Source organism: Pteropus vampyrus, unplaced genomic scaffold (assembly GCF_000151845.1).
Source record: "Pteropus vampyrus isolate Shadow unplaced genomic scaffold, Pvam_2.0 Scaffold41, whole genome shotgun sequence".
NCBI lineage: Eukaryota > Metazoa > Chordata > Mammalia > Chiroptera > Pteropodidae > Pteropus > Pteropus vampyrus.
The window spans coordinates 4,998,824-5,012,275 of NW_011888822.1; the positions used below are offsets into that span (position 1 = coordinate 4,998,824).

Consider the following 13,452-nt stretch of genomic DNA (forward strand, 5'->3'; position numbering starts at 1 on the left):
AATAAGAGGCTCACTGTGGGTCTTGGCATCTCCTCCTTTTCAGGTAAAGTTGACAAACGACAGAACTGTGTAGGTATATCATTATAAAGGTACAAAAAGTTCATGCATGATACCCATTAAGGAAGGCTGCAAGCATGGAAACCAGAGGCATGCCAATTCAACTGGCTAACTCAAAGACAGCAAATAGTTTTATGCTTCATGCCAGTGCCAATCGACTGGTACTGGTTTCCTGAAAAGTTGAGCAGAAAAGGATTCTTTAACTAATCCAGGTCCCCCACCCTCACCCCAACCTCCAGAGAGGGCTGTGATGGAGTGCCAATGTCCTCTTGTGCTTGGGAGGGGATTCAGCAGCAGCATTAATACATATTTGCCATTCTTGGCTAAGCCAGAGAAAGTGAGAAAAAAACGATAGGAAACATTTCTCAATCCAGAAACGTCAATTCTACGATTTACGTGCCATTCTCAGCTTAAGTAATTATTACCATTGGGTAACAAGCTCGGAGTGGCTGTCTTCCCTGGATGGCTTTCCCTAATCACAAAATTCATGCATATGATTAATTTAGCATTTAGGGAGGAATTTCCTTCACGAGTTCATCTTGAAACATGGAAATAAGTGAGTCAGACACAAGTGTGTCTTCATATTCTTGCTTCATATAAAAGTGAAAGCTGTGATAAAAGTCTTTGAAGTACATTCCATTAATTTCTCTTCCTGTTTAGTTTTCTTTTTCTTTTAAAAATTTGGGCCTTGGAATAATTGCCAGATGGAATAATGTGTGATGGAAATTGTGAGATGGAGAAACTCAAACTGTCTTGCTTGAAATTAAAAGTACTTCTTAATGCTTAAGAGTTCATTTTCTTAAAAGAATGGCTGCCCAGGTTTCTAGTTCTCAGCTGCGTAGTCAGTATACTACCTATGTCGACACACCCAACACAGCAAAGCATTCAAATATTTGTTAGTTGCTTGTTTCACTGTGGTACAAAGGAGTTGGTATTTACTCCCTAGCCCTACCATAACTTGACAAAATCCAGTTTATTTCATCATATAAACAGAAAACTTCTTTTTATTCAAATGTCAGGCACATTTGCTCATAGCAGGGGCTAGATACTAAGAAATATTCATTAAGTACTTACTAAACAAAATAATCAAAATTTTTTAGCATTTACGACATACCAGGCAGTAAATGTGTTATATGCTTTATTTCATTTACTCCTTTGACCCAATGAATAGTACTATTACCATCCATGTTTTACAGATAGGGAAGCGGAGTCATAGAGGTTCAATTACTTGATTAAGGTCACGAGGCTACTAAGATGGAGAAACTGGGTTTGGAATCCACTTCTGTCTGATTCCAAAACCTTATTTTGGAATATATATAAACTGTATTCCCTCTTGCTAGACAAGTTGTGGAAGATTTGTGAGAAATACTACGTAAAGGTTTCTGTATTCAGTACAGACTCAATTACCTCCCAAATCCTTCCTAACTCTTAAATTCTGTGTGTCTGTGAACCTGGTACGAGAATATAGAAACTGTTTGTGAAGCATCCAGTGATGCTCAACAGTTAGGAGAACAATTGCTTTTTGCTCCCAACAGCTTTTGGATTTTATATTATCAGAAAGTCATGACTGTTACAACTTAACATTTAATTTTTAAAAAGTTCATTGGACTTATGTGGATTGTCACTTTCCTTAAAATATGAGCAAACCTAACTATATGAGACAAAGCACCAAAACAAAAACAATTCATTCATAAGTTAGTAATATACTTTTCTTTAACTAACAACTCACATCATTCACTAGTAATTTCACTTTTCACTTCCTGAAGCTTTTGAGATGGGGTATATGTGTATTATCCCCACCTTACAGGTAGGAAAACAGCAAACATTTTCTCAAGTCAAAGAGAATGCAAAACAATTCAGTCTAGAACTTGGGTATCTGGTTCCCAGCTGATTTCTGTCTTATGATGCTGATACCCAACAAGCATCTTTGGTTGGTACTCCAGCATTAGCTACTAGACTTTGGGCAATTTAATAGCACTAAGTCAAACACAGAGAAACAATCATATCTACCTCTGGGATATGATTAAGGAAAATAATATAAATAAAAGCTCCTAAAACAATGCTAAAAATATGGTTAATTGTTTTGGGGGGTAGGGATGTTTGTTGATTGTGCACTGAGGTTTCTCTATAGTTGAAAATATTTAGTTTTTGCTACTTAAAATTCTCACTTTCCTTAAAATGTCACCTTTATAAACTGGCTATCTAAAAGGAGTTTATAAGTTCCTGATGAAAAGAAATTAACAGGAAATTAACTATATTTCTTTAGTGTACTTTCCTTAGCCATATATTCGTGGAAAATATTAATCTGTTAATCACACAAACTCTCTGCCCTTTGAATATATTCCTATCTCTGTAACTTTTCCTAGTCCATTCCTGGGATAGGAATAGCTGCCCTGTTGAAATGTTACCTTATTCTTTATGGGCAAATCTACTCTCCAATTTAAAATTCTAAAGGAATTTACTAAATTTTATGCAAAAGAAAAAAAAAATCCCTAAAAGATTCTGTTAAAATGAATTTGGGGAAACTGAGTTAAACAAAACCAACAGGTTAATACAGAACTTGTCAGAGCCTTTACTTTATACCATTTAGCCTTGTGACTCCAAGCAGGGATAGACTAGGAAAACTTTTTTTTTTTTTAAATCGCTTGGCTGTAAAACTTCTTTTTTATTTTTCACAGACCATTCTTTTGGAATTAGCATTACAGCCTTTGTGCTTTGGGAATACTGGCAGTATCTGTAGTTTTCAAACTGAGTTCCAAGAAATCCTTGAGTTTCATGAAAGCATTTCAGAAACCAAAAAGAGAAGAAGCTGACAAATCAGGACCTTGGCCCAACACAACTTCTTCATTTAAAGGCAAGCCTTTTTTGTATTCTAAAGATTGGGCATCTGACAGTATTTCCTTTGGAGAAAAGATGTGTTTTTAAAATATGCTTGAAAGGTACTAGCTTTAAAATATACTCATTATATGTTGAACTGAATTGGAGATATTTCTCTATATGCATCTCGCTTTGTGCCTAGCAAAGAACATTGCACATAGGTGCCTTCGAAAAACTGGTAAATGAAAAAGCTTGCTCAGTAGATAATTTTAGCTATAAAGTTAACAGCTGACATACAAATTGATATACAAATATTATTATATTAGTGACATCTTCTGAGAAAATTATTTCAAAAAGATATAGTACAAGCGATTTAATAATTCTAGCAGTAAAATAAGAGATCAAAAATCAGAATAATTTCTGGGAAATTTACACTGTTTGCCACCTGTTCTAACCATGCTCTGTCTCTAAAGAACAAAAAGGAAAAGCCAGTTTCATAATGACTACTAAGTGGCCAAAACTAGCAAATGTTTTCTTTGCTCTATCTTTGTTCATTCTCTTCTCTGAAAGAAGACTTATCACTGTTCCGTGAGGTCAAATGTCTGAATTATAGACTTGTATAATTAGAATCAAGAATGATCTGATTTGTGAAAACTCCGTGAGCCAGGCCAATGATGGGGGACTGTCCTAGGCAAAGATGTTAAGTCAGAAAATTTCTCCTAGCTGATATCCCCTCTGCTTCAGTGGATGGTTTGGAAAAGCCCCCTTTCCCCAATTCCCAGTAGGAAAGGAGAGCATTAGACTTTGTAGAGACAGCTTGTACATTTAAATCAAAGATATACATGAGCTACAGCCAAAGCGGGTGCACTGCATTTACCCAACTTTCTGAAATCAAAGTCAGACTCTACTATGACTTGGGAAGTATCTCTCTCCCTTTAAAGTCAAGTAAATGTTCATTATTGTGAAGGAAGAAAAGTTTTAGGTCACTCTGAATTAAATAAAAATATGGAAAGAAAACATACACATGGCCCAATTCATGGGCTATTGTAAAAGCTGTGCTCAGTCCACTGTCTTCACTAATAGAACAGCTTCTGTATGGATCGCAAATGGTTCCCAGTTCAGCAAGACCTATTAGAATGGGAAACAAACAAACAAACAAGAATTTACTTTAAAAAGCAATTGTGGCTTGAAATAAAAACATGTAGTAAACTGTTGTTGTCACAGAGGATACATACAGCAGACTCACCTAAGGTATCACATTTGTCATGAGCTCTGCAGATATCCTGTCTGAAAGCAAAGCAGACTTAGGGCCTTGACGACACCAAAGAGTAAATGTCAATACAAGTAAACACTATAGAGCCTTCTAGGAATTCACAACATCACCCACTACAGGGAAGGGGACTACAAAAAGCAAACTAATAAGGCCAGGGGTTCGCAACTCAAAAAGTTTGGGAATCATTGATCTAAGGATAAAGAGCTACTTTGAAAGGTTGTCTTCTGCCTGAGGGGTGGCCACAGAGCAAGCAAAAACCTCTCCAACCAGGATTTTTCCTCATACCATAGAGGAAGTGATTCTAGTTTCTTAACAAACATTCCTGAATGGGCTCTAAATGCCTTTCAGTTATGTTTAAGAGTGCATGCTTGTGACCATATCAGAGGTGAATGACAAGCAGCACAACTAGGCCAGTGTAACCTCTTCGTTGCCCTGTACAGCTTTTTAAACATTTTTGAGCTAGTAGATTTCACACAAAATAAAAATCCATATCTCTGACTTCTCCAAAAATCATAAAAGTTGGCAACACTGGGCTCATATGCTGCATAGTAGCAATCTGAATAGCAGCTGCTCCTGCTCTAAGGGCATTTCCTTTCAGGCCTGCCTAACTTCTTTACTGACTACTTGGCACCTATTGGTTACTGGTTCTCAGCCAGGGGTGATTCTGTATCCCACCCATCTCTCCCCGCCTCCGACCCCAGAGAGCATCTGGAAACCTGTCTGGTCTGAAGACATTGTTGGTTTTGACAACAGAGAGGAGGGAGAGTGCTACTTGTATGTAATGGGTAGAGACCAGGGACGTTGCTAAACAACCTGCAGTGCACAGGACAGCGCCCCAAAAAAGTATTATCTGGACCGAAATGTCTATAGTGCTGAGGTTGAAAAACCTTGTATTAGGGGCTGGCTGCCAGGAATATACAATCTCATCCCATCACCTTTCCTGGAAACTGAGAGATTTGAGGAACAAGAAATTCACATACCTCGTTACGAGAACAGCAGTATCATGATGGATTCCACCCGGATAATTCTTTGAATGCTGCCACTGGCAAAAGTTTCTTAATGTCGTCTGGGCATTAAAAGATATGGAAGGTCCTTCCTAAATACAGAAAAGAGTTATGGTTGGTCCGTTGTACCCACACCAACTAGATATGCCATTTCGGATACAGATAGAAGAAAGAAGAAAAAAACTTTATTACCTGTTCATTATGAATCACAACTAAGTTCACAATAACAATATTAATTAAATTTCCAATACTGGGGTCTTTATAGATAGAGGCTACCTGCAACCGAGATAAATTTTTCAAAGTTAATTGTGAACTCCGTGTAAGCAATAAGCAATTCACTTCTTACGTGGGGTTCCACTTCTTTTTACATTTCATGCAACATATGAGTTTTTAGTTTTAAATTTTCATGTATTCGACAAACATTTATTAAAAGTCTCTTTGTAAAATTCATAGATGGCAGTTTTAAATAATGATAAATACTAACGAATTTGAATTTTAAGGTGTTTTCTTTGCGAATTGCATGGCCGCACCATTTAATAGTTCTCTATGCCAAAACACTAGATATTAATTTTTGACCAAGCTCTTTCATCCCAGCTGAAGTCTCAGATTGCCAAATTTTGGAATCTCACATTGTCCACATTTTTGCTAATACATTTTTGCCGTTTTTCATGTTTACCACACATTTGTGTTCTCTGCAACCTGGTAACCTATTTTTTTTTCCCATTATTATTGTTAATTATGAGAGCTAACATTCATTAAATGCTTATTGTGGACTAGATCCTTGCTGAAAACTGCATATGCATTTGCATTTAGTCCTATAGCTAGGTGTTATTCTAGTCTCTGCTCAAGAAATGAGGAAACTAAGGCTCAGAGAAATTAAGTAACTCATCCAAGACTAGACAGTGGTGAGTAGCAGAGCCAGAACTCTAAACCTATGTGTTTGATCCAAAGTCCATGCTCACAACTGAAATTCTTATGACAGGTCTGAATTTATGGGGTAGACATGTTGTTGAGCCTGCAAGGTCTGATAGGTTTTTCTTTTTCTGTTCCAGGACAGGAGAGGGATGGGCACATGGGACTGAGCATGGAGAAGACGGGTAACGGGAGGGCAGAGGGGAGGCAGATTGGGCTGTGAGGTGGGGAGCAGGGGAGACTGGTTCACAGTGAAGGGAAAGAAGGAGAACCATAGGCCAGAGAGAGGGAAGAAGAAACTCCAAAGCAATGTTTCCAAACATGGTTGTTTTTTTACATTCATTTGTAGAATATGTTAAAAGTAGATTACGGTTCAAATACACTAAGGTCAGTCCATTAAAAGGAATACTATGCTGAGGCTTAATATGAATAAGGACAAGATCATAGGGGCTGCTGTAAGGAACAATCGCTAATAGTTCAAGAAAAAAGCAATGTGTAAAACAGTATAGAACAGTGCTCCATGTCTGTCTGAAAAAAAGTTGTATATGCATACATATATGCTTAAGAAATGTCCAGAGTTGTGCTATCCTATATGTGCTGCCACGTGTGGTCACTGAGCACTTGAAATTTGGCTAGCCCAAATTGAGATGTGCTATGAGTATAACATACTGGATTTTGAAGACTTAGTATGACAAAAAAAAAAAATCTCATTAATAATTTTTTAAATAGTATTTGAATATAAAATAAAATGCATTACTAAAATTAATTTTACCTATTTGTTTTATTTCATGTGGCTACATGAAAATTTTAAATTATATATGTGGCTTTCATTATATCTCTATTGGACAGAACTGTTTAAAAACATATGCAAAAAAACTTTTAATAGTGGCTGCCTCTGGGAAGGGACCTGAGAGCTTGGGTAGGGAAGGACATTTGTTATTTATCAACAGTCTTTTGCTATGTTTGATTTTTTTAAGTATGCAAATTTATCGTTTTTTCAATTCAAAATGAGAAGAAAAAAGTGAAGGGAGAGATTAGTGCTTGAGGCCTCATCCCAAGGCTATTTAGAATCCTGAGGAAGAGGATAAAGGCAGGCAGATGCATTTTAAAAGGCTCCATGGGTGACTTTGATTCACAACCAGCATCCAAAAGTCTTACTGGAGACCCACACCTGGCTGTCCAAGTTCATATGTCAGACAAAGAGCATATATTTTGGACACTGGACAAGCCAAAGTTCACATATAGTCTCTAAGCCACTAACTAGCTTTACATGACCACAGGCAAGTGATCTAACTCCTCTGAGGCTCAGTTTTCTTACCTATGAAATGGGATGATAATCTTACCCAGCAGAGTTGCCAAAAAAAGGCTTAGAAACGATGCCTTGTAAATAAGAAGCACATTGTCTAACACAGAATAAACACTCGATATTGATGGCCATTGTTGTCATCATAAAATAATCTTAGGTTCTCTTCAGTCACTTGCCCGAATCATTGCAATGCTAGCCCTGAATGATCCTCCAAAGCACTGTGTGGAAACCCATTCCCCAATAGCACATTTAGGGACCTCATAAATCACCTTCTTTTGAATGTACTTACAATTGACATTAAAGTTAAAATATAGTGTTGAAGATTTGCTCCATGGTATAAAACCATTTTTTTGTCTGCCACCACCATCACTTCTACAAACCGTGGATAGGATAAAAAACGTTTTGTTCTTCTGTGGGTCCTCTTTTCTCTTGTGCTGTCCGTCTTGTTACCATAGGCAGAAACGGCCTTTGTTGCTAAGCTGCTTTTCAACACTGCCACGTCATCGGCCAGGCTACTCCTTTCTCCCCATTTCCTGCTTCTCGTTTTCCTCTTGTCTTTACTGTGACTATTTTTGTGTTCTGTAACAAATCAGATGGTATGTATCACATTTCAAGCCACATCTATTTCATATTAAGAACCAAATCTGACACATCTTACAATGCCACCTCTGTAGTTAAATTACATACAAAATCAAGTTCTCTACACTGTGGACTCTACACGTGAACCTCAATCTGCACTCTCCTCTAAACGACTAAAGACTTGAAATTAGCTTCCCTGGAAGTTTCTGTAAATGCTCATATAAGGTATTAGAAAAATCAGGCCTGCCTGAGTTTAATGAAAACAATTGCAAATGAGTCTTTTCATTTGGTAACAAAAGTCTTGCTGGGATTTAAGCAATTTCCATTCATTGTTCTTCGCCATAGATCCAATAAGAGCCAAAAGCAGCTATAGAGCCCTCAAGAATGGAAACGGAGATGCTTCATGTACATCACTTGTGATATTCAATGAGATACAATATAAAGATGTCTGAGAGGTGGGCAGGCTAATAATAATAAAAAGGAACTATAGAAAATGGAAACAAGGTAGACATGGTATTATTCTATTACTGTGTTTGATCATTACAATACACAAAATGTAAGAATAGAATCACGGCTATTCGATGCCTCTGAATTTTTTTAATTAGCTTATTTCAGGGCTCAGTTAAGAAAGCAGACTAAACTCAGAGAGTATGAACAGGCAGTTGGGACCATGATGTATAATGACAGATTAGCTCTACTCATTTCCAACTCTTGCCTGGCCCTCCAAGGTTCCACACAATCTTGTCGCTCAAAGTGCAAGTCCTTGGACCAGTAGCATTGGCAACCCTCGGAAACTTGTTAAAAATGCAGACTCTCTGGCCCCACCTCAGACCTGATAAATCAGAATCTACAGTTTAACAAGATCTCCAGATGATTCATATTTGTGTTAATGTTCTGAGAAGCACTAGTTTCAAACTTGGCTTGCAGCTTGTATTGTTAGTGAGAATATTCAATTTCATAGCCATCAATCACACAATAAACAGAATAAGCAAAAAGATGTCTGCCAAAATACCTTTTGAGTAAAACCATAATTTAATCAGTTATCTTGCCTATCAGCTCATAAATGTGCTTTAAAGCTTTAATGTGTGAAGGAGAAAAACACTTTCCTCTACCCTTATAGGTTCTTTTGGCTGCTCTAATAATTAAATCAACATGAGACAGATTAACAAGAGGAAATAGCCAAATTTGATTACATACATAGGTATGGGAACCCCACATTCATGAGAGAGTCAGAGACCCTAACACATACATGAAAGGTTCAGAGACAGAAAGTTAAAATGAGGTATACGTGAAATTCTGAGCAAAGGTTGAAGGTAAAGCACCTTCGGCTTTCAGAGGAGAGAAAAGTCATGGGTGACAAGAACAGCAGATGTTAAGTAATTAAGTGTCTGCCCTATACACAGGTCATAAAAAGTCATTTCTGGTGACAATTATTATTATGCTCAAGGCCCTTATTTTAAATTCTTTAAGGAAGAGGTAAACATTTCTTGTGAGCCTTCAGGGTCTCAATTGCCTTCAGCTCAAAATAACTCCCATGCCAAAATGGCATATCTTGGGGAGGCTTGTTCTTAACTCCTTCAAAAGCCACTAGTTTGTAGTCTAAAATAGGCAACAGAATTATACAACTAAGAAGTAGGCTTACCTAAGACACAAGAAATAGAATTTATTACAGCAGTAAATAATATACAGAACACTACCAACAAAGTTAAACTGTAATTGGTTTTGTATTTGACGGGCTCAAATATTTGGCCATTATAACCTATTGCTAAAACAATCAATTTAGGCCAGTGTGTATATTTTGCCCAAGTTGAGTGTTTTAGTTGTTGTTAAAACAGTGAAATCAGTCCAAACTGTCAAACAAGATATACGTGGTCCAGCTATAGGTAACATGACTAGCCTAAAGCCTGGTACATAGGATTCAACATTAGATTCTTTCCTTCAAGTCTCTCTTTCAAATGTATTCATATATCTATACATATTCCATTTGGGTAATTAGGCGCTCATTCCATTTTTAAATCATAAATGTTTACACACTAGATACTAATCAAGCACCTACTATGTTCCTGGCATTGAACTTTTTTGTGTATATTATCTCACAATTCCTCTCAGACTGAGAAAATTAACCTCTCTGTCACACATGAGGAAAATAAGTCCCAAAGAGATTGAGCAACTTGTCCAACATCATGGAGCAGGAAGTGGTGGTAAGAGGAATCAGGCATGGATTTGCCCAACACCCTAAATGGTGCTCTATTAGGCAAGATTTCTCAAAAGGAGGGGATTGAAATGGACTCATGGTCTGACTGACAGTTTCCAAATTGAATATAAATCGGAAAAAAGAGAGCACCTGGTGGATATTTTCACAAAGATTAGCTTTTTACAACAGGTGTATAGAAGCCATGTTGAAAATTGATGTTTTTTTAATACATTAAGGAAATATGTTACTTATTTTGTGAAACGAATAATCCTTGTTTAATGTCTTCTATAAATATTTATTATAATAGTAAAATTTCAAATGTTTAAAGTCTCTCTTTTTTCATATTCTCAATTTCATTAATTCCTGCTTATTAGTTTCTTCTTTCTGCTTGCTTTAGGTTTAGTTTTTACTCCCTTTTTCAATGTCTTTAAGTGGAAGGTTAGATTATTGATTTGAGTGAGATATTTCTTCATTCTTAATAAAGGAATCTATAAATTTACAGCTATAAATTTCCCTCTAACTGCTGCTTTTGATGCATCTTATAAGTTTTGGTATGTTGTGTCTTCATTTTAATTCATCTCAAAGTATTTTACAACTTCTCCTTTGACCTATTGGTTGCTTACAAATGTTCTATTTACTTTCCACATATTTTTTTTCCCAGTTTGTTTTTTTCTGTTATTGATTTCTAATTTCATTCTACTGTGGTCACAGAGGATACTATGTATTACTTCTGTCCTTTCACATTTATTGAAAAAAAATTTTTTTTTTGGCCTAGCATATGATCTATTCTGGAGTATGGATCATGTATACTCCGAAAGAATGTGTATTCTGCTCTTGTTGGGTAGAGTATCCTATAGATATCTTTTAGGTACAGTTGGTTTATAGTGTTGTTCTATTTCCTTGGTTTATAGTGTTGGTTTATAGTGTTGTTCCTATTTCCTTGTTGATCTTTCACCTAGCTAGTCTATCCATTATTGAATACGGAGTATTGAAATTTTCAACTATTATTGTTGAATGGTCAATTTCTCCCTTTCTGTATGTTTTTGCTTCATGTATTTTGCTGCTCTATTATAAAGTGCATCTATGTTTAAAACTGTTAAATCTTCTTGATTATAAAACTTTTTGATAAACTTTATTGGTAAAATAAAGTGAAAGAAGCCAGTCGCAAAAGACCGCCTATTATGTGATTAGTCATATGAAATATCCAGAATAGGGAAATCTATAGAGACAGAAAGTAAATTAGTTGTTTAGGAGTGGAGGTGGGTGGGACATAGGGGGATTGACAGGTTAAGGGGTACAGGGTTTCATTTTCAAGTGATAAAAAAATGTTCTAAAATTGACTCTGATGATGGTTGTGCACATCTGTGAATACACTAAAAACCACTGAATTGGACACATTAAATTGATGGATAGTAAGGTATGTGAATTATATCTCAATAACGCTGCTTCGAAAATAATGTATGTCACTTAGTTTGTGAAAAGTAAATAATCCTCAATGTCTTCTGTAAATATTTTGATTTATTGGATTTATTTAGCAAAAAGTATACCTGCAGTGAGAAAAACACTGAAGAAACACTGTACAAAATTCATTCTTTTTGACCCCTAAGGGGAAGAAATGTGTAGTCTCAGAGAAACATCGGAGAAGATTTGGGCATGGGAAAACCAGAGCATGAATTAAGGCACTAACTAGAAAAAAAAGGAACACTTATTTAAATCACAAAGATGAAATGAATTAAGGCTATGATTTCAAACAAAGAATAATCCATGTAAATTCTAACATACCTGGAAGACGGTTCATTTACAAGTAACCTGTGTCTCCTAGAAATAATTCAGTATAGTTTATTAGCATAAAAATGAAAGAATAAAGTGACTTCTTCAGAATTGATAACCTCTTTTAATACATAATATTTCCCTGTCTTTTATCCATCTGACCTTTTATCCTAATGGGTTAGGATAATATTTAGTGACCTAATTAGCCCAACTAATTGCTACCACATTAACCATTTTAGCAAGCAATTTTGAATTTAGCATTGAAAATGATATGAGCTTTAATAATTCAAATAACTCACTACAAACACATGAACGTTTTTACTGAGAATCAAAAAAAAAAAAAAGAAAGAAAAAGAAAATAGAAATTATAACCTATATATGAACACAACTCTCTTGCCTCTGAACAGAAATTGTTAATAACAGGGAATGATTTCTCCCAAGTGACACATACTGTTAGGATACAAAGAAAATCAGCCACGTTTCCCTTTAATGACCTTTTAGCATAATGGAATTGAAGCTAATGTTTCAAATTTGCAATGTCATTTTGCTAATAGTTTTATCAGAATGGGCTACATAATGAAATTTTATCCTTGTGGAAAGCACAATACAAAATATTTTTTGATCTTTTCTCCACACATTACTTTTTAGTGAGATATAATTTTCCTACCATAAATTTCACACTTTCAAAGTATACAAGTCAGTGGTTTTTAGTGTATTCATAGAGTTGTACAATCATCACCATTATCTAATTTTAGAATATTTTCATTGTCCCAAAAGGAAATCATGTACCCATTAGCAGTCACTCCCCATCTCCCCTCTCCCTCCAGCATCTGGCAATCACTAAACTGCGCTTTGTATCTATGTATTTCCTATTCTAGCATCTCATACAAATACAGTCATACAATATGTGGCTTTTTGTGTCTGGCTTCTCCCCCTTAGCATATTTTCAAGGTTCATCCATGTTGTAGCATGTATCGGTACTCCATTACTTTTTATTGCCAAATAATATTCCACTGTATCGATATACCACATTTGGTTAATCCATTCATCAATTGGTGGACATTTGAATCCAACAACTCAAAGTATGTGCAAGTTTTTGTGTGACCACGTTTATATTTCTCTTGGGCAGATACCTAGCAGTAGAACTCTTGGGTCATATGGTAATTCTGTTTAACATTTTGAGGAACTGCCAGATTGTTTTCCAAAGTGGCTGCTCCGTTTTCATGTTTCTTCTTGAAGTTCAGATGTGATACTCAGAAATAAGAAATCACTTTATTATGGTTCTTTTCTTTAAGAATTCTTCGATAATTACTCGTGCTTACTTTAAACTAGTTTATGAGCAACTTGGCCTAGTTCGAATCTTAAAATAGCAAGTTGAACCAAAAAAGATATACAGATGGCAAATGAGTGTATGAAAATATGCTCCACATCATATTTCATCAAGGAAATACAAAGTAAAACAGCAATGATATATGACTATACCCTAATTAGAATGGCTAAAATCCAGAACACTAATACTGACAAATGCTGATGAGGATAT

The 13,452-nt window shown here is 35.9% G+C and overlaps 1 protein-coding gene across 1 annotated transcript in view; it reads right to left on the reverse strand.

The window, feature by feature from the left end:
* Positions 1-13,452, reverse strand: part of ADAMTS9 (ADAM metallopeptidase with thrombospondin type 1 motif 9) — a 154,526-nt gene that overhangs the window by 117,598 nt on the left and 23,476 nt on the right. The window contains exons 4-9 of the mRNA XM_023529708.1: positions 7,659-7,948; positions 5,344-5,427; positions 5,128-5,243; positions 4,121-4,161; positions 3,897-4,002; positions 483-529 (exon numbers count right to left, since the gene is read on the reverse strand). Coding sequence (XP_023385476.1) covers positions 483-529; positions 3,897-4,002; positions 4,121-4,161; positions 5,128-5,243; positions 5,344-5,427; positions 7,659-7,948 — 684 coding nt within the window. The remainder of the gene's footprint in view (positions 1-482; positions 530-3,896; positions 4,003-4,120; positions 4,162-5,127; positions 5,244-5,343; positions 5,428-7,658; positions 7,949-13,452) is intronic.